Here is a 20,198-nt window from a genome sequence, read left to right as displayed (position 1 = left end):
CAGCCAGGCCCCCACGCCCAGTCTCTGGTTAATGGTGGGGTCAGGGCGGGTCAGGCCTGGGCCCCTGATACCATTTCTCATGACAATTCCACCCCCACAGTGAGAGAGGGGTCACTTGCGAACTTTGAAAAACTCCCCCAAACCACATGGGGCCCCCACTTGACAGTTCTGAGCCCTCTTTCCTCTCACAGCCCTGGGATGCCCGTCTGTGCGGGTGATGGTACCGGAGGCCCTGGTGGGTGATAGTATCAGAGGCCCTGGTGGGTGATGGTACCGGAGACCCTGGTGGGTGATGGTACTGGAGGACCTGGTGGGTGATGGTACTGGAGGCCCTGGCGGAGCTGCAGGCTGGTGCCTTGGCATCTCTCACACCAGTGCTGGGCTGGACCAAGCCACCTGCTTGCTCCTCTATAGCTGCAAGTGACCTTCAAGAGCCTCGGCCCTTGACCTTCCACCATTTCTCTGACATTTAGCAAACAGTGCTGGCCACCCCTCCTCGGGTACTCGGCCAGGTCTTTGCATGGCCCCCAAGAGCCCTAGGGACAAGTGGCCCCTCATCCCCTCCAAGAGCCCTGCGGACAAGTGGCCTCATCCTGGGGGTTTCTCCTGTGCATTTCTCCAGTGGGGACCACAGTGGGCGCTTACGTGGGGACAAAGGGGTGGCTTCTCCCAGCTTCCAGTGGTCTGTCTGGCCTCACTCACCAGCAGTGTGGAGCTGGGCCCTGAACTCCTCTGGGCACAGGTGGGGCTGATGTTGGCTGCATATATGAGTATCTGGAGGTGGGTGGCACGTGGGGTTCCTCTTGTCTCTATACGGGAAGAGGGGCCTGGCTGCCAGAGGGGATCTACGCCTGCCATCCGAGCAGGGGCTCTTGGTGCTGCTGTGCAGGCATGGGTCCTGGAGCTCAGCGCTGCTGGGCCCTCCGCCTCTCGGACTCCTCTGCACTCCGACAGACGGGGGCGTGGCCCCTCCCTCGGAGCAGCAATGCTCACAGTGCCCGTTCTGCTACCAGTGAGCCGAGCAGGATAACGGATCTTGGGCTCCCGGGAGGACACCAGCTTCTTGACAAAGGTCAAGACCCCGAGGATCCACGCCAGGTGGCAGTGTCGACTCCACCCTACTGTAAGTAAAGGCCACTCCCTCACTGGCCTGCCTGACCCAGCCCCCCCTCCAGGTCCTACCAGGCTCCTCACTGGGCCCAGGGCTTCCTGGAGCCAGGCATCCTTGTCCTTCCTGAAACCGACAACGCCGTGGAAGGAGCAGCTGTTCTCCGTACAAAGAGTGCATTGTACAGCAAGGGGTTCCTCAGCGTGGGGTCCCCAAAAAGCAGACCCTAAGCCGAGGCCTGGCGTGTACATGGTGTGTGCAGGAAGTGAGGATGTGGCAAAGGCGGGGAGTGCAGTCCACAAAGGCGGCTCATCCCCTGGCCACGCTGCGGGCAGCTGGACACATGACCACTGTGGAAACAGAGGAAGACGACCAGTGAGAATGAGCAAAGGCCGTTACTCGGCGCCCACGGCAGGAGGACAGCAGGAGGCTCGTGGTGGAACAGGGACGCTCCACGTTGCCTGGATGGGAGGCCTAGGCCTAGGCAAGCCAGAGCAGCTCCCTAAGGAGACATCAGGGCACGTTGGGTTTTCTCTGGCTGGTCCTGAGTTGGGACGAAGGGACAGAAAATGAGGGAAGCTGGTGGTTACTGACCGAGAGCTGACCTTCTGGGCCTGATGACTGCAGGGGCCGTGGGTTGGCTTCCGGGCTTGCAGCTGCGGGACCGTGGGCTGGAGTTCTGCTGTCACATGTGGTCTGGTCATTGTCCTTCTGGATGGCCAGTCAGCCCACTGGGGGCTCTGAAAAAGGTGCACACCACGGGCTGGGGCTCAGGGTCTTCTCCCGAGAGTGAGGGGCTGGAGCATCTGTGGGCCCAGCTCTGCAGGCCTTAGCTGAGGGCCACTCCACATGGAGTCACTGGCCCCAGGGACTGCAGCCTCCTTCTCCATTGGGCAGAGTGGGCCAGCAGTTGGAGAAAGCTTCCAGGCCTGGCACATGTGTACTGGTCCTTGGGAGCCACTGAGGGAATGTCCTGGGGGTTCCATCAACTTTTCTAGCGAGATTCAGCTCACCATAACCAGCATGGAAGCAGGACGGCTGCCCCATAGTGGGTGCCTTCGGTGCTACACACAGCCTGAGGCATCCCCCCAGTGGCCCTGCAAAGAAGATGAGGGGCAGAAGCTGTGGCTGGGAGAGTTGTAAGCTGGCATCTCCATCCATGAGGGGTTAGAGGGGAATGAAAATGCACGGCCACAGACCTGCTGTCTTTGCTCCGCACTCTGCCTTCTCGTGGCCATGGTAAGATGGTGGCTGGGAAGCCTCTTGGCCGTGGTGGGGCTAAGAGGAGCTTCCCTGGAGGGGACTAGACATGGTCACGGCAGGTGGGAGTAGACTCCTTGCCCATGTGAGGGCATGTGGGCTCTGGCTTGGGGCAGGCCTAGGGAACAGGCAAGACCCCACTGTCACAGCCAAGTGCTGGGTGGGGTGTGAGCCCTGAGAAGGCACAGTAGGCGGAGCACTCCTCAGGCGCTGGCTGCAAGGGATGGGAAGTGGCCCTCCTAGCTGTGGGTAGAGGAGTGGGAACATAGATGTCCCAGATCCAGGCCCTCTGGCTTGATGGACAGCGAAGTCGTAGAAGTGGCTGTGGGATGATGCTCCTGTTTTAGTTTCATAAATGCGTGATGCTCTGTTCCCAGCAATGTGTAAATAAATATTCAGTGCACCAGGTCCACCAATACCTAACTCTCTTCAACTCTGCTTAGCTCAACCTGCCTGGCTGGTGCCAGCCTTGGGCAGAATCTCATGTTTTCCCCCATCAATTGAAGGCTTTTAGGCATCCACAGATAAACTGTTATTCTTAGGTCTTAGATTCTGAATGTCCACCTACCACGTTAGAGCACTGCCTCACTCTGGCACTGCTGAGAGGATTTCCAGGGCCTTGCACCCACCCCAGCCCTGTGCTCAGCCCTCAGGAGCACACATGCTGGCTTCAACCATGGATCTTGTCCCCCCTTGTGGGACTAGAATTGCCTTGGAGCAGTGGCTGGAGATGGCAGGTCTGGGTTTTATTCTCTCCTGATTGTTCCTGGCCTACACCAAAACCAGGGATGGGTGGATGGATGGATGAACTGATGGGTAGACAAATGGATGGATGGATGGATGGATGGATGATAGATAGATAGATGAATGATAGGTAGATGAGTAGATGGATGATAGATGATGAATAGATGTGCAGCTGGATGGATGGATGGATGGATGATAGATAGATAGATGAATGATAGGTAGATGAGTAGATGGATGATAGATGATGAATAGATGTGCAGCTGGATGGATGGATGGATGGATGGATGGATGGATGGATGGATGAATGGACAAACGGATGTATGATGGATGGATTGTGGCTAGATGGATGATGGATGGATGATGGATAGATGATGAGTTGATGATAGAGAGATGGATGGATGGATGATGGATGAATGATCGGTGGATATGGATAGACGATGGATGGATGGATGATGTATGAATGATAGGTGGATACGGATAGATAGATGATGGATGGATGGATGATGAATGGATGATGGGTGGATGATGAATGGATAGTGATGGGTGGATGGATAGTGGATGGATGGGTGGATGGTAGGTAGATGCATGATGGGTGATGAATGGATGATGGGTGGATGAAAGACGGATGGATGATGGATGGATGGATGATAGGTGGATGAAGAATGGATGGTGATGGGTGGATGGATGGTGGATGGATGGGTGGATGGTAGGTAGATGGATGATGGGTGATGAATGGATGATGGGTGGATGAAAGACGGATGGATGATGCATGGATGGATGATGGGTGGATGATGAATGGATGGTGATGGGTGGATGGATGGTGGATGGATGGGTGGATGGTAGGTGGATGGATGATGGATGATGGATGGTAGATGGGTGATGAATGATTGATTGATGGAGGAATGGATGGTAGATGGGTGAATGACAGATGGATGGATGATGTACAGATGGACAAATGGGTGAGTGAAAAGATGAAGGGGCCTATGAGGATGTTTGGCCTCTTCAGGGAGGTAGCAGGGGCCTCCCAGGTACACCGAGCTTTAGCCCACACTGTCCTTGTGCTGCCATAGGCAGGTTGCTGAGCTGCCTGAGCCTTAGTTTCCTCAGCAATACATTGGTGGTGGGGGAGGAGTGGGATCTTTGCTTCAGAAGGTTGTGAGAAGTAAACAGGGTGAGGTGTGTAAAGGGTGTGGCCCGTAGAGGAGCCAGCCCTTGATCATGCTGTCCTGCTTTTGCCTCTGTCCTCCTCGGAAGCATTTTTCAAAGGCCTGGGGCCATGCAGCCCACGTGGTTCTGCAGCTTGCTGTAGTTTGCTTGCCGCTGTGGCTTCATGATTTACGCCTGGGGATGTCAGTGGGCTGGGTGTGTCCTTTCTCCTTTGCTCCGCGGACGGCTGCCGGTGGACTGGCCGCACTGGATCCCCTTTCCCTGCCGAAGGGCACTTGTGTTATTTCCAGGTTTCGCTGTTCCACTTGTGGAGGGGCCTTTCTCCACACGGGCAGGTGCTGCCTTGGGGTATTTTCTGAAGAACAGAACTTCCAGATTTCGGGTGGGAACATCTTGAATTTGCTTTCATTTTCCTTAGGATAGTTGAACAGGAAATGATTGTTTTTAAACGAAAACACACACAAAAAATGTGTTTGCTTCCCTGAGGGGCAGGCTGAGCCCTCACCTGGGGAGAGCATCCCCCTGCGTGCTGCCTGCCTGGCCTCCGGAAGGCTGCTGGGAGGGCCCTCGTGCGTGCCCATCTGTTTCCGAGGACCGGGGGTAGCAGGCGCCCTCCCCAGGCTGAATGCTTTCCTCCCAGCCTTATTAGGAAATGCTTTAAAAGGACAATCCCCACTTTGAGTGAATGGGATCTATTAAGCCCAGCGAAAGTGTGAGTTAATGTGTGCAGAGAAAAGATAAGAATTTCAAAAAGGAGAGCAGGCTGATCGTGGGTACGGGTCTAGAGATAAGAGCCCCTGCCGTTGCTGCGGGTGGGGATTGGCGGGCATAGCTGGCAGGGCTGGCCAGGGTGGGCAGGTGGCCTGAGGGGAGGGGGGACAGGCCTGCTCCTCCAAAGGTCCCCTCCCAGCTCCCTCCTCCTATCTGCATTCACTCAGAACTCACCAGCTGGTCATACATCCTCCAAACTCCCCCGGGTGAGCTTGGGAACGAAGAGCAGCTTTGCCGTCTGGGTGCCCCGGGCTGTGGCAGGGGTGGCTGGGGCTGCGGGAACAGGTGTGACACCGCAGTCTGCAGGGTGGCCTGGGGAATGAGCTCTCGCAGGATGGTGGTCAAGCAGAGCATCCCTGGCCGAGGCTCAGCCCATGCACGGTGCTGGGCAGGCCTGGGAATGGGCAGAAGTTTGGCTACAATGGAGTGGCCTGCAGTCCTAGAGCTGGGAGGTGAGACCAGTGAAGATCGTGGATCCACCGTAGGCAGCGTCTGTGCCAGCTGGGGAGCTTCAGTCCCATCTAGGGGACAGTGAGAAGTTCACGGCCTCTCTCTTCTGGGTATGCCAGAGGAGGTCACAAAAGAAATGAAAGTAAAACAGCCAAACCCTGGGCTAGCAGGAAGTCTGTCTTCACCCCTGTGACGACTGAGCCCACAGGGCCTGCTGGACTCGGCCTCAGCCATCCAGAGGCCCAGCTGGTAGCGAGAGAAAGCAGCACCTTCCTCCTGCCCTGGCCTGCACCTCCATCTTCTCTCTTTTCCTGTGGAAACTGGTGGCCTTTCCTCTTCTGGTTTTCTGTCTCTTCTATCACCTGCTCTGCTCACGTCTCGTCTCCTCCAGAGACAGGATGTGCAACTCACTCAGCCTGGATATAAAGCACGGAGGAGAGGTCAGAGCCAGCCCTGCCAGGGCATCTACCCTTGGTGCAGAATCAAATCTTGAGCTCAGATGAAGATTCTCTTCTGGGAGTGACTCCAGACAAGGGCTGGCTGGGACATCTCTCTGAAATCCCACAACAGTGTGTCCCAGAGATCTCCTTGGGGACAAGATACAGCCTCTTCCACGGATGCAGGAGGAAAAGGAGGAAAGAAAACGTTGTTTGAGGCCAACCATGTGTGGTGTTCTCTGCCTGCACTTGCTGTAATCCTTGCAGTGAGCGTCAGTGAGGACTCGGGGCACGGGGAGACTAATGACTGGCCAGCGGTCTGGTCACACCGGTGGCTGGACCTGTGACCAGTGGTCCCGACAAAGCCGTTGCTTTTTGCCCCATGCTGCCCCTGACTGCCAGCCCAGGCTCCCCCCGAAGCCCCATTGCCCTTCTTTAGATCTCCTTCCACTGTCCAGCAGTGGTGAGCACAGCCTGCAGGGCCGGGTGGGAGACAAGGGCAGACAAGGGCAGGGCATCCTCTTGTGCTCACAGCCAGGGCCATCAGGCACCATCCATTCTGAACCCCCAGCCAGCTCTGAAGGAGGGACAGAGCTGGGCTGTGAGCAGACTGGGACCTGGGGGCCTGAGTCACAGGAGTCCTCACTGGCTGCTCCTACACTGCCGCCTCCCCTCTCTGGTGCCTGGTTTTGACCTCTGTGGGATGTGGACAGCTGCCTGGGGTGTGCTAAGCACTGCAGGTGGCTGCAGTTACTCAGAAGAGGGCAACCTTTGGGGAGGACAATGGACGCAGGGCCACAGGCCGTGGATACTCCGACTTCAGCTCCAGAGGAGTGTGGGGTGGGTACAGTCATGGAAGTTTCTGGAAACTGCAAAACCTGGCCCAGCCCCAACATTTGAAATGACCCTTTGCTTCTCACCATGCGCTTGGCATCGATTCAATAAACCATGTACTTGGGGTGTCTCTGGGGGTCTGGGTGCCTTTCTGTTTTGTGAACTCTGGGATGGCTGGTCTGATAGTGGACTTGGAGGCTGCCAAGGACATGGGGACTTCGGCTACTACAATCAAGGCCCACGGGTGTGTAGCATTCCTGTGAGCACCGTGGTCCCTCCTCACCAGAGCAACACCAGCGCTCCTGTCCTTGGTCGTGCGCATGGCGCCCACGGAAGCCGCTCTGCATTGCCATGGGCCCGGTCTGCCGGCATTGCATTGCTGATCCTGGCTGACATGAGGGCTGCGCTCGTCAAGTGGCCATGGAAGTGCATCCTGACCCGACCCACGTGTATCCTCAGGGGCGGCCTCCCGCAGGCCTTGCTTGGGTCCCGGGTGCTGGTGAGGCCTGTGGCTGCTTTCCAGGCCTGTCCTCCGCATGTGGCTGGTGTGCCCTCTCACTCTTCCAGGCCCAGAAAGAGGCAGGAACTATGGCCTGCCATGCTCTAGTCCCTCTGGGGACTTCTTTGGGCCCTCAGGGGCCATGCTGGATTTACCCCAATGTCCTGGCTGCCGGTGCCCCTGCACACATAGCCACAGTGCCAGAGGCCTCCCTGAGGCTGTGCTCTTCCTGGCCGACATGCTCACATGGAGGTCACCCCTCTTTCTGGCTCAGCCTCACTCCTCTGCTCCCCACACTCCCCTGGCAGGGCCCTACTGCGTTGCATCTGCCCTGCCTTCCTGTCCACACTGGATGGATTCTGCCCGTTGGTCAAGGCCAACATCACAACCTCCTCCCTGCCTCGTGGCCTGCGATTGTTAGGGGCGTGCGTATGATCATGTCCTACTGAAAACACAGCTGAGGCTGCCATTATCTTTACATATATATATATACACACACACACACATACCACTTCCTCCTTTTCCTCAAAGAGGGCAAAGCATTACATTATATGAATGTAACACTATTGATCTACATTGTTTTTATGACACTAGGGTATCTCAAATTGCAGAACATACATGACGCGTATGGTAAAAAACAAATTGCAATGACAAAGGAAAGTTCCAAATGAAAAGCAGGATTATGCCTCCTCCTTCCGGGCATCCAGGCCTTTCTTTCCCCAGGGACAAAATGGTTAACAGCTGCTTTTTTAACTAGCCTGGCCCTGATCACTATACGTTTTTATTTTCAACATGCATGATGTCAGCAGCGCAGACTCAAACTGTTACTTCTTAATTCATCACCTCTGGTCAGGACCTCCTCACTTTCCATTTTGAACAGGAAAAAAACAGAGGACGTACTTTCTCCATTAAAACACTGCCTTCCATTTTTCATTCCTCTATTACGTAGTTAATAGTCAGGGTTTGAGAATTTACATTTAGGTTTCTATGATTAATTTGTGTACATGTTGATTTTAAAACTTGAATGGAATTAAAGGACATTTATAATTCTATCCCATACATGTTTATAGCAGAAGGAAGATTTCTGACTAGAACCATGGAGAAAGAGATACCATTGTAAAGATTTTACCAGTTGGAGATTCTTTCAAGTATCAAGGCCTAATGTATCTTTATACCTATTCTTCACAGTTTATTCTACTTCTAGAGAGTCAAATGTGCTACATTTTCCTTTATCCCATATCTTCAGGTACAGTCCATTGATTCCTTTCTCTGGTGGAGTATAACCTAGATCAGCTTTTCCTATAAGGGATGGGAGTAGTAAACTGAACTTCTGAATTGCCTCAAATGGTATGTATGCTTTGTCAGCTGTTTAGCTGGGTATAAAATTCTAGGTCTTCTATCTTTTCCCATCAGAATCTGAAGTCAGTGCTCCACTATCTTCAAGAAGCCAGAGTTTCTAAAGCAAAATTCAGTATCAGCTCATTTCTTTCCTCATAGAACATTTTTTGTTGTTGTTATTGTTGTTGTTTTTTCTTCTTTGTTTTTTTTTTTTTTTTTTTTGTTTTTTTGTTTTTTTTTGAGACAAAGTCTCGCTCTGTTGCCAGGCTGGAGTGCAGTGGCACAATCTCAGCTCACTGCAACCTCTGCCTCCTGGGTTCAAGAGATTCTCCTGCCTCAGCATCTGGAGTACCTGGGATTACAGGCACCCACAACCACATCCAGGTAATTTTTGTCTTTTTAGTAGAGACAGGGTTTCACCATGTTGGCCAGGATGATCACAATCTCCTGACCTCGTGATCTGTCTGCCTTGGCCTCCCAAAGTGCTGGGATTACAGGCATGAGCCACTGTGCCTAGCCTGTTTCTTTGTTTGTTTGTTTGTTTTGCTTTTTTAAAAACAATTATGCAAGGTTTTCTTGCATTGGTCGGCTCTAGGTGTCTGTCCATTAGATCTAATCAGAATATGATAAGTCTCTACAATCTGAAGATGTGTAGTTATTTATTTGACTATTTCCTCCTCTTTGTTGCCTTTTATTCTCCTTTAGAACTTCTAATAAATGAAAGTTGGATGCCTAGGATATACCTTCTAGGTCTCAAATTTTCCATAATTTTTCACCTTTCTGTGTGCTCTCCACTCTTGTAAACATATTTGATTTTCGTTTCCACAGCCCAGTCTTCATTCATTCCCATTTTACCATTCAGTGTATACCCTAGATCTTAAAATGAGCCAGTCACATTAATTTCAAACAGTCTTTTTCTTGCTTTTTGCCCTTTTTTCCCCCGGGAGTCTGGTTTTCTCTTATTGATACCATGTTCTTTCAAATTTTTTGAGAATGATGCTATTTAGAATAATCACAATTACGGTTATGATTATTTTCCCTGAATTATTTCTGTCCCCTAAGGTTCACGTGTAGAGTATGCATAGCTGAGCCTGCCTTCTCCTTCATGCCTCTAGCTTTCTGCAAACACCTAGTGATGTCTGCCTGCTAGGTCCTGTCTGTATAGGAATAAGGTTGAGGTGTGTGTAGTGACTGGTCAGTGTGAATCACCTCTGCCCTGTGTAGCCCAACAGGCTTCTCACTTGACCACGAGAGTTTACTGTATTCCCTTGGAACTGGCAAGGTGCGTGGACAGATGGGCCACCCTGGAAGTGGGCATGCAGCCGATGGGCAAATAGGGTCCCCACATTTGCTGGTGCTGGCAGGCTTGACCCTGTGGACAGGTGTTTTTGTGCATTTCACTCTTGGGAGGAACTGTGCTACCTTTGGACCTGCTGACCCTGCTTCTCATGAATGACCAAAGTCCTTAACTCTGCTCTGCCCTGGTTTTTTCTTAGACCCTGAGTTTTTCACTCCAGAAGCAGGTTCCTGGCTTTCTTGTGTGCCATAGGCCTGTTTGGAAGTCTGTTGAAGCCTGTGCTACCCATCTCAGGACAAACTAAAACTACCTGATGAAGAAGTTCAATTATATCCACATGCAGTTAGCAAATGGTGAAAAGCCTATTTTGATATAGTAATGTGTTTTCTTTAGGAAAACATTACATACAAAGTCTAGTAGTGGGATGACCATGATTTGAAGTAATGGTGAAAATAAGCAATAGATTGAGATATCTGCAAGAGCTGTAATGTGATATGAAAATACCTGTGATTTTTGTTGGTGACAAAGTCATAGTTATGGCTAAAGTATTGTGTTTACTGCCTACATGCCTAATTGAAGGCAGTGTTGAATTTCAGTTAGAGATATGTTAAAGAAAATGCTCACTTTCTCCATCCAAAGTCCCACACCTCAGACACTGTGGGGTCTGACCTCAGGCACTGTGGGGACTGTCCCCAGGCAGAAGGCAATCCCTCTGTGGACAGCTTTCCTCTGGCTCTGGTCTGAGCTACACTAGCCTTAAAGAAGCAGTTTGCAGGGGCTTGGGGCAACACACACCCACCTGGCACTGTGGAATTGCAGCTCTTTGGCCAAGTGCCCTCCTGCCTGGACACCTGGCCATGCCCCTGGTTCATTCCACCTTCTCGGGAGGATGTGGGCATCCTTCTGTTGGTTCCCATCACAGTTTCTTCTCTTCTATCCAGAGACTGGACCCAGGACCCCCTCACCCTTTCTGGCTTGCTTAGTGTTTTGATTCTCAACACAGTAATGGTTTCGGTATTTGTAAAGGGTCTTTCCTGCCATGTCAGTAAGACCCTTGGTGTCTCCTCCTGAGATGTGTGTTAGTTTTATCTGGCTCAGGTGTTCACACTGCCATCTGGAGCTGACTTGCCAATGGCACCCAAGGCCTTTTTGGTCTGCACTGTTAACTCACTCTTCGGAAGCCCTGCACGAGGTTCTTGAGTTTGCAGCTGTGATTGCTTTTAAAGGTGTAAGCAATACCACATGCGTTTACTAGCAGGAAGCCTTGGTACCCGCAGAAGTGTGATGGTGGTCCCCTAACGTTAGGCACGGAGGTCCTCCTGTCCTACCTGTTGAAAGTGAATTGGTGGGCCATGCCTCTACTGATAAACTATTTTTTTTTTCTTTTGTCCTCGTTACTTCTCTTTACAGAAGGATCTTCCAAATGTAGTTCTTAAAGATTCCCCTGGTGAATGTGGCATACCTTTCTATTTTCAGAATTTCAAATAATATGCACCTGATTGGGGACACAGTGCGTGTCAAGGGCAGGCTCTCTCTCCTGATTGAGGTCGCTTTGGGGGCCAGGGGTGAGCACATGTGATACACACGCAGAAGCCCCCTGAGCCCTCTGGGGAGCCCTGTGCCAGGTGAGGGATGAAGGCCAACGACCTTGGTGGAGGTCAGGCTCTGCCAGCCAGGCAGGGTGGGTTCCTGAAGAACTGCTGCCTTAGAGCTTTTCTAGAGAATGTCTAGGGGTGGCGAGCAGGAAAGAGTGGGGTGCTTATAGGAAATGGGGTTTTGAAGGGGATTGCATGAGCAGAGAGAATGGCTAGTCCCTCCCAGGGCAGATCCAGAGCTGCTCAGTTGCTTGGCTGGTGTGAGGCTGGGGCCACTCCTTTAGGTGAGAGGAGTCGGATGGGGCATTCTTGTCTCTCCTGGATGTTTTCGGGGGCAGGTGGAGGGTGATGAGCCAGAGGTGAAGAACTGCTTTGTGGATGGGCTCTTTCCTGGCCAGGTGCTTGGCACCACAGAGCCACGTCAGGCAGACAGCATCAAGCTTAGTGGCTGGTCCTGACTCTGCCCTTGACTTTCTGGTTGATGTGAGACCAGTCACCAGGCCTCTATAAGCCTCAGTTTCCCCAGATGCATACTGATGGGCTTGATCTATCTGACCTCCAAGAGCCCTTCAGGACCAGGCCTCTTTCCCTTCCTGCTACATCAATACTGGTGCAAGGAGACAGCCTTCATGTGAACCACATGCACCGCAGGCACCAGCACTGCCCCCACCCCGCACAGGCCAGGACAGAGGTTCAGGGTCCTAGGAAGCTTAGGCCCTGATTCTTGCCCGCTGCTCTTTCCTGGGCATTTGAAATTGAATTTCAAATTCAATTCTGGCAAAACTACCTTGAGGCCGACCACACTGGTCTTGGTGCCGGGCTCTGGTCCGACCCCCTGACGAGGACACCCGTGCCCCCTGCTCTGTGGTGCGGGGTTGGGGAGCAAAAGCGGCCCAAAACAAAGACCCCTTCTTCCTAGAGGCGGAAAGGGAGGCAGTGCAGGGAGGCGTCCGTTTCCCCTGGAACGGAATGGAACGAGGGCATTAACTGTGCGCCCACACTCTTGGGTGCAGGGCAGCTGGCTGGAGGGCGGCACACAGTAGGGGCAGGTGTGTGTCTGTGTGTGTGTGTGTGTGTGTGTGTGTGTGTGTTTCCAGGCAGATGTGCCGTTTTCAGAAGCCGCGGGATCAGCCTCCTCCGAGCCCTCCCAGCCGCTGGTCGGGCCCGGCTGGGGCGGTACCTGGGCCCGGGTTTCCCTGTCTCTCCCGGGGCCTTGGGTGCCAGGGAGGCTGGGCGCAACTCGAGGCCCCGCGTCCTTTCTCCCGCGCCATCAGGGCCGGCTCTGCAGTGAGGCCCCTGCGCACCTAGGTGGAGCCCGACCCGCAGTTTTCGGCTGGGCCGGCCCCACCTGACCCGCCGGCGCGCCAGGCGGGGGCGCTGCAGGGCGGGGTCCCCGGGGTCCCTCGCGGCCCAGTGCGCATCGGCGGCTCCGCGGCCGGGAGGAGCGCAGACGGCGGCGGGCGCGGGCCAGAGTCCGAGGGTGCGCGGGCCCGGCCACCTGGGCTGGCAGCGACTGCGCCGCGCTCCCCCTCCCGCCGCCTCCCCCGAGGAGCCGGCGCCGAGCCGAGCGGGCGGGCGCGCGCGTCCAGGCCGGAACAGCAGCGTCCCGCGGGCGGCGAGGCGCGCAGCGTCGCCGGCCCCACCTGTAGGCGCGGCAGCCACCGGCACCGGCACGGGCAGCGGCGGCCCAGCGCGGGCAGCCCAGGGGCGCGGCGGGCCCGGACCTTGTCCCGGCCGCGGCGGCGGAGGCGCGGGCTGCTGGGAGTGCGGAGGCCGGCACCGTCCGGGGGGGACCGGCCCGCCAGCCCCGGGCCGCGCAAGTTCGATCGCCGCGGGCTCGGCCGGGCCGCGAGGGCCCCGGCGGCGGCGATGGTGCGGCAGCCCCGCGCCCGGCGCGCAGCCCCGGCCCCGAGCCTGGCCCGCCGCGGCGGCGGTGGCGGCGGCGGCGCGGCGGCCCCCTGAGCCCCGGGCCGGAGCGAGCGCGGGCGGCGGAGGAGGCGGCGGCGGCGGCGGCGGAGGAGGAGGAGGAAGAAGAGGAGGAGGAGAAGGAAGAGGAGGAGGAGGAAGGCGACACCGAGCAGCGGGCGGTGGGGGGGCGACAGGCGGAGGAGGGGGCTGGGGCCGCGCCGGACCCCCCCGCGCCGCCCGGCCGTTGCGCAATCCGCGGCCCGCCGTCCGGGCCCTGCTGGCGGCGGTGCGGCTCCGGGGGCGGCGGCGGGGCTGATTCATGGGGCCGCGGCGGCCGCCCCCCCGCGCCCGGGCCCCCGGCGCCCCGCAGCCAGCGATGGTGGCCGAGTGGTCGGAGCGGCGGCCGCCGCGGCCGGAGACTTTCTGCTAACCTCCCCGCCCCCGCCCGCCCCCTCCCCGGCGCCCCCCTCCCCCCCCGCCCGCTCCCCTCCCCCCTGCCCAAAAAGACACAAATCGCCTCCCGGAGTGGCGCCTCCAGTCGCGGCGGAGCGCGGCGTTGGCGGCGGATGGAGGGCGCGAGCGGGCGGCCGCGGAGGCTGCACCCGGCGGGGCGCTGATGCGGCGCCTGGACCTCAGCTGCGCGACTTCGGGGGCGTCGGCCGAGTTGGGACTCCGCGATGCAGCTCCTGAAGGCTCTCTGGGCACTGGCAGGGGCCGCGCTCTGCTGCTTCCTCGTCCTGGTGATCCACGCGCAGTTCCTCAAAGAAGGTAATTGTCCCTGGGCGCGCGGACCGGTCCCCCGGCGCAGTCCTCCGCGCTCTGCCAGGCTCGCGGCGGCCCCGGCGCCCGACCCGGCTTCCAGCATGTTCCGCTGCCGCCGCGCTCGGCCGAGGCTCGTGGAGCGCCACTGCGGGCCCGGAGCGGCCGGCGGCGCGACCCTGACAGGAGTCCGGCCCCCCGCGGATCTCGCCGACCCGCGCCCATCGGGGCTGACCGGCAAGGCGCGGGATCGGGGCGCGCTGCGTCCTTGGTTCCTCTCGCGCCGACCCGGATCCCCGACCCATGCCGAGGCTGCCGTTCCCATCCCCTGCCCCACACCGCTCGGTGGCAGCGGCGCCCGCCCGCACGCCGCGGGCCCTCGGTAGATGGCACCAGCGCTCCACGTTGGCCGGCCGGGCTGGGGCGGGAGCGGAGCTGGGACCCGCCAGGGTGGGCACCAGGCTGGGACCCGCGGGCGTCGGGGACACCGGCCTGCGCACCCGTTCTCCAGGGCCCAAGCCGCCTTCGAGGGACCCATAGGCTCGGGAAGCAGGGGCTTGGTCACCCGGGTGCGCAGGTCCCCGCTCCGAGTTCTGCCCCTGCCCTCTTGGTCTCTGCTAGACTGCAGGGCAGTCTGGGACTATTGAGGCGCCCAGGGTAACGGTTGGACCCTGGTAGCTAGAGAGGCCCTTTGGACTGGGAAGCATCTTACTGGGTGTTTGGGGGCAGGGCCACACCTCCTCTGATGGGCGGTCGGTCGGCTCCAGTCACCCCAGATGCACTCCTGGAAACTTCCTGGTTTCGGGGCGAGATTCCCTCTGCAGGGCTCCTGGTGCACGGCGGGATCAGCCTGACCTGTCATAGCAGATGGGGGCAACTAAGTCATTGGCCTCCCCCGGGGCACCCCTGCTCATGGTTACTGGTGCTCTGGCACACAGGCGGGGCCAGCTCCGCCTGGTGCTCCCCTTGGTCCGCTGGGAAGGCTGAGCTCCGGAGGGCGCCTGTGTGGCTGGTAACGCGCTGGGTTCTCATTAGCTCTGGGCTCCTGCAAAGGAAGGGCTTGCAACATTCAGCTGCTTCCCTGACTAATTAATAAGCCCCTGGAAGCTTGGGGAAGTAGGTAGGTACAGGAGCCTGACCCCAGACCCTGTGACCTCCACGGGCCTGGTGTCCGCTTCCCTCCCTTGCTTTTGGATGTGGGCACCAAGTACAGAGGAGGACCAGGTCTGAAGGGAGAGTAGGCTACCCCAGGACTCTGCTGCGCGCTTGGCCTGCCAGCCCGGGCTTTTGGGGACCCTTCCCGAGGTGGGAGGACCAACTTCTTCCTGCTGCCTTATTGACCCACTTCAGGAGTGGGTGGTTCTGCCCTAGGGCAGTGGCCCTTGGTGCCGGGGAGGCCATTGTTCCTGCTGAGGAGTCGTTGGGTCCAGGCAAGCCCGCGAGGGGTGTCCTCCGCTGGTATCCCCTGCCAGGACGGTGGGAGCCACCCCTGGTGCGTTCCAGGCACCTGGCCAAGGGGTCCCTGCTCTGCCCGGCCTGTTTGTGTTCCTGCTGCAAGTTCTCTGCCTCTCTGGCTGATCTCGAAGTCTCTGGGGGATTGGCTTGCAGAAAGGGGGTGCATGTGAAAATGTCAGTGTTTCTCTAAGTGCCCAGCTGTGTCCTGGTACTCTGTGACGAAGCAAAGTTCCACGGACTTTTAAGCTGTGAGTTAGTAACAGGGGGGAGCTCCCGGCCATGTGGCCGGCCTGTGACGGGGGCTTCCTTTCTGCCTCGTCCTTCAGCACTGACCCAGTGCAGGTGCCTCCCAGGACTCTCCTCTCCCCCTGAGGCTCCAGGTCTAAAGGACTCTGTTTTTTGGCTAAGAAGAAAGAGTTTGTCTCTCAGATGGGAAGGTCCAGGTGTGGAGCAGACCCAGGATTAAATACTGGTTGTGTTCGCTGAGTGGAGTACTTTTTGTGGATTTAGCCATTCACAGAGACCTCCGTGTTTACCTTGAAGCAGACACTCGTGTGTCGGTGTTGTGGAAGACGGCGCAGTCATAGATGCAGATGGGGTCAGCTGTACGCTGAGGGTACAGGTGCCTTTGGAAGAGCAATTGCAGGGTCCAAGTGTTTGTGCAGCCCTCCAGGCCTCCTGAAGTCCTTCTCCCTGTCCTGAAGCGGTGGCCTTCACCACCCTGGGTTGAGCCCTGCTGCCTGTCTGTCTGGAAGGTCAGGACTTGGGCAGCCTCCCTGTCCTTGCTGAGATGCCTTTTTGGCCCCCTTAGCGTCAGGAGCCCCAGGGGAGGCCTGGGGAACCAGCAGTGAGAGGTGCAGGGAGGGGGTGGCGCACTCTGGTTCCTGGCTGATGGGCTCAGCCTGGGGCCACTCTCCTCCCAGTAGCCGCTGTCCAGCAGGAGGGAGGGAGCAATGAAGGCGGGTGGACAATTGTGACTTGTTGTCTGGGCCCAAGTGGGAAAGAGCTGTTTAAATTGCCATTTCCATGAATCTGTTTTTTTCAGGGGTGAAGAATGGGGGACGCAGGGAGCTGTTTTTCCACACTTCTCCTTTTGTGTGGAGATAGAGGCCACCCCGTGGCTAATCCATCCCCCTCTGGCCACTTTGTCTTCCAGTGTTTGCGGAGATGAATAGGGCTGTGAACCGAGAGAGAGGCAAATTGTGGTCCGTAATTGCAGCCTCGATACATCCAAGCTTTGTGAGAACAGGTCCTGCCCACCACACCAGGCCTGGCTGGGCAGCCACAGGCCCTAGAAGAAAGCAGGGTCGCAGTGTGGGGTCTGGCACTGGTGCCTGGGTAGCTGCTCATCTTGCCCTGTCGTCCTTAGGACGTGCTGACCCTCCTCTGGGAGGGGAGAGCCATCCTTTCTTCTGAACTGCCTGGCATGTGCATGTGCTGTGTATGCATGGAGTGTAGCTAACGTGGGGGACGAAGGCGGGAGTCCCAGGATGCTGATGGAAGAGCCGGACACTTCCTTAGGGTGCAGATGACGTGTCACGGAGACGTGAGAGGGAAGCCAGTGCTTTATCTCCATCATCATGTTTGGCCTCCAAATACGGAGTTAAGGAAACAGCGAGAAGTATAAAAATATTTTCCACCTCCCTCTTCCAAAGACTTTACAATATTTTTCTGGAAGTCTTGAGTCACTTGGACTCCAGCACTCCAGCACAGATGAGCAGGCTTTGCTGTGGATGCTTAATGTAAACAGAAGAATGGGAAAATACTTCAAAGAGGAAGGAGTGCAGCGAGCCTGGGCCACCTGGGGCAGGCCACAGCAGCAGAGAGGTGTCTGGGCTTTGGGACCCAAAGGGACATGAGGAAGCCAGGAAATGAAATCATTCGGCCCGATACTTTCTGAATGGGAGGGAGAACCCAGTGCCTCTTTGCTTTAAATGTGGATTTGAGGTTCAACTCTATCTCGGTAAATCCTTTTGGTGGCAGGGGAGTGCATGCGATGGCTTGAACGTGCTGTTCAAAAGCCTCTTTTGCAGGTTAATATTGAGAACTTTGCGTCCAGCGGCCCGGCACAGCGTACCCGGGCCTGGATTCCAGACACGCTTTCGGAACCACTGTGGCGTGCCTGTCTTTGAGCAGCTGCTGGGAGGGCAGACTGTTGATCGAGTCAGTGGGATTCAACTTCCATTGATTAGTTAGCCGGCTCTTTCAGAAATGAGGCGTGCTCCTGCAAACCCGTGTGGCCTGTAACAAGGGGCATGCTCAACTCCGTGAAGGCAATTGATGGTGTATTAATTGTTGTGGCTCTGTGCGGTCATCATTAATTGATGCCGTCTTTGCGAGATTAGCGGCCAATGCAGAGTGTTCATCTGTCTGTTAGATGGACTAGTTTATTTTTTAGGAAATGGATAGAGAACTTCTTAGGAGACACAGTATAGTTCCCGGCCCTAAGACTCCATCAAAAATATGTGCTGAATGCATACAGCCATTCTGTCCCGGAGGCATAGAGCCAGGGCTGTGGGTGGTCCATGATGGGTTGGGCGAGGGCTTGGTAGATGCCCTTGAGGTTTTCCAGAGCAGCAAGGTCGTTCTTGGTGAGGGCTCGAGGCTGCACCGGGCTCCATTCTGAGTGTCTTAACGGTGGTGGAGGAACTCATTGTACGCGGTGTGTGTGGAAGGAGGAGGGGGTTCGGCAGCTCTGTTCTCAGTGCTCACGGCCGGCTGTGCCCGCACACCTGCACCCAGTCTTGTTGTGGGCGGCCCTGGCCCCCAGGCTCCGAGCTTGGAGCTGGCTGCTCATTTCTCCTGAGTCTCAGAGTGCGTGTGGAGGGGTGCTGGGCTTTGTCTAGGGGCCCCAGGGGCTTCCCTAGCCCACTTCCTGGGTGCATTGTTTTTATGGCCCTGATGAGGTGTGCAGGCAGACAGGGTGCAGGGGCATCGCGGTGCCGGCCCCACCTGGAAGGTTTCCCTCAGCCTGCCTCTCCCTGACCGTCCAGGAGACGCTGTTTGCAAGGCCAGGTAGTTGTGAATGGCCGCTGGGAGGGGTGGAAATGAAAAGGTGTTAAAAATAACCAACTCCTTTATTATCATTTACTATCATTTCTTGTGTGACACAGAATCTAAATAAAACCCACACTCACTGTAATGGGATTCTCATCTGCTGTGCCTCTGACAACTGTAAAAGTTACAATATAAAAGGACTGGAAATGGAGGTGACTTCCAGACACAAGTTGGCTCATGGCAGCCTTACTGGGCACAGGAGTCCCAGCCTCCCAGGCCTCCCAGCAAGGGCTGAGCCAGTGCCTGCCGAGGGCCAGGCTGGCAGTGGATGGGGCCAGCTGGGGGTCACTCCCGCTGCACACTCGGGAGGATTGGGTTGGGGCTGATCTTGCTGCCGGCATCTGTGGAAACTCATCAGTCTCTCATGTTGCTGCCATGCTGAGCATGGTGCAAGAAAGCCGTGCAGAGAATGGTTTTAGTCCTCACTCGGTGGTCTGGAGGTGGGTGGTTTTTGCCCGTCTCTGGGCGTGCAGCACTGTAGGAAAGGGGGCACTGGTGAGGCTATGTCTCTGCCTGGTGGAGTGCTGGCTGCAGACACAGCCCAAGAGCCCCTGGGCCTGGAGAAGGCGGGGTTGGGGGGCAACCTTCTTGGAAGGGTTCACTGCTGACATTTTCATATGTGTGCATGTGTGTGTGTACATGTGCCTGCTTATGCGTAACTAAGTGCTCATAGGTGTTCATATTGTGTGTGATCTTCTTAAACGTATAAACTATAGAATCATGCATTCTAAACCTCATCTAAAATACAGCCCCTTGGTTAGGGAGCAAGGCGTGCAGGCGGTAGTGTTCTGGAGAGGGGAGGGAGGCAGCCCTCACCTTATTTACACAGAAACAGATAGATCTGTGGCTGCACTGTGATCTGAGCAGACAGGAAACACAGAGCGAAGCACGCAGCTGTGGGTCTGCATGGAACATGTGACTGTTCGCTCACACAAGCACCCAGTGAGTGAACGGGGCTCCTTTGGCACCGACCATAGGACCCCACAGCCTTTGTACTGTGGGAGCCCTGACCTGGCTGTCGGGGCAGGCGGACCTTTTCTTTTCCTCCTCTTATCTGGACTCTGTGTGTGAGCCCACCTCTCCCAGACACGCACTGCGGTGCCCCCCAACAGAGACACACCACACACTGCATGCTGCACACACACACACCACACAAAATACACCACACATACCACACACCCCACATGCTGCACACACTACATACCATATGCTGCACACTGCACACATACCACACACAAAATACAGCACAGGCCACACACAAAATACACCACCTACCCCACACAAAATACACCACATGCCACACAAGATACACCACCTACCCCACACAAAATACACCACATGCCACACACAAGATACACCACACACACAGTACACACCCCACACACACCACACAAAATACACCACACATACCACACACCCCACATGCTGCACACACTACATACCATACGCTGCACACTGCACACATACCACACACAAAATACAGCACATGCCACACACACAAAATACACAACACACCACA

The 20,198-nt window shown here is 56.3% G+C and overlaps 1 protein-coding gene across 2 annotated transcripts in view; it reads left to right on the top strand.

The window, feature by feature from the left end:
* The window catches only part of TAFA5 (TAFA chemokine like family member 5), a 262,342-nt gene that overhangs the window by 70,544 nt on the left and 171,600 nt on the right, over window positions 1-20,198 (top strand). The window contains exon 1 of one of the 2 annotated variants that reach the window (XM_007976132.3): window positions 13,898-14,176. The exons of the other annotated variant lie outside the window; for it this stretch is intronic. Coding sequence (XP_007974323.1) covers window positions 14,086-14,176 — 91 coding nt within the window. The 5' untranslated portion in view covers window positions 13,898-14,085. Of the gene's footprint in view, window positions 1-13,897; window positions 14,177-20,198 lie in introns of those variants that run through there. 2 annotated transcript variants of the gene reach the window in all.

Source organism: Chlorocebus sabaeus, chromosome 19 (genome assembly GCF_047675955.1).
Source record: "Chlorocebus sabaeus isolate Y175 chromosome 19, mChlSab1.0.hap1, whole genome shotgun sequence".
Taxonomy (NCBI): Eukaryota; Metazoa; Chordata; class Mammalia; order Primates; family Cercopithecidae; genus Chlorocebus; species Chlorocebus sabaeus.
The sequence above is the reverse complement of the archived record's forward strand: the minus strand, read 5'-3'. Positions and strand labels throughout refer to the sequence as shown.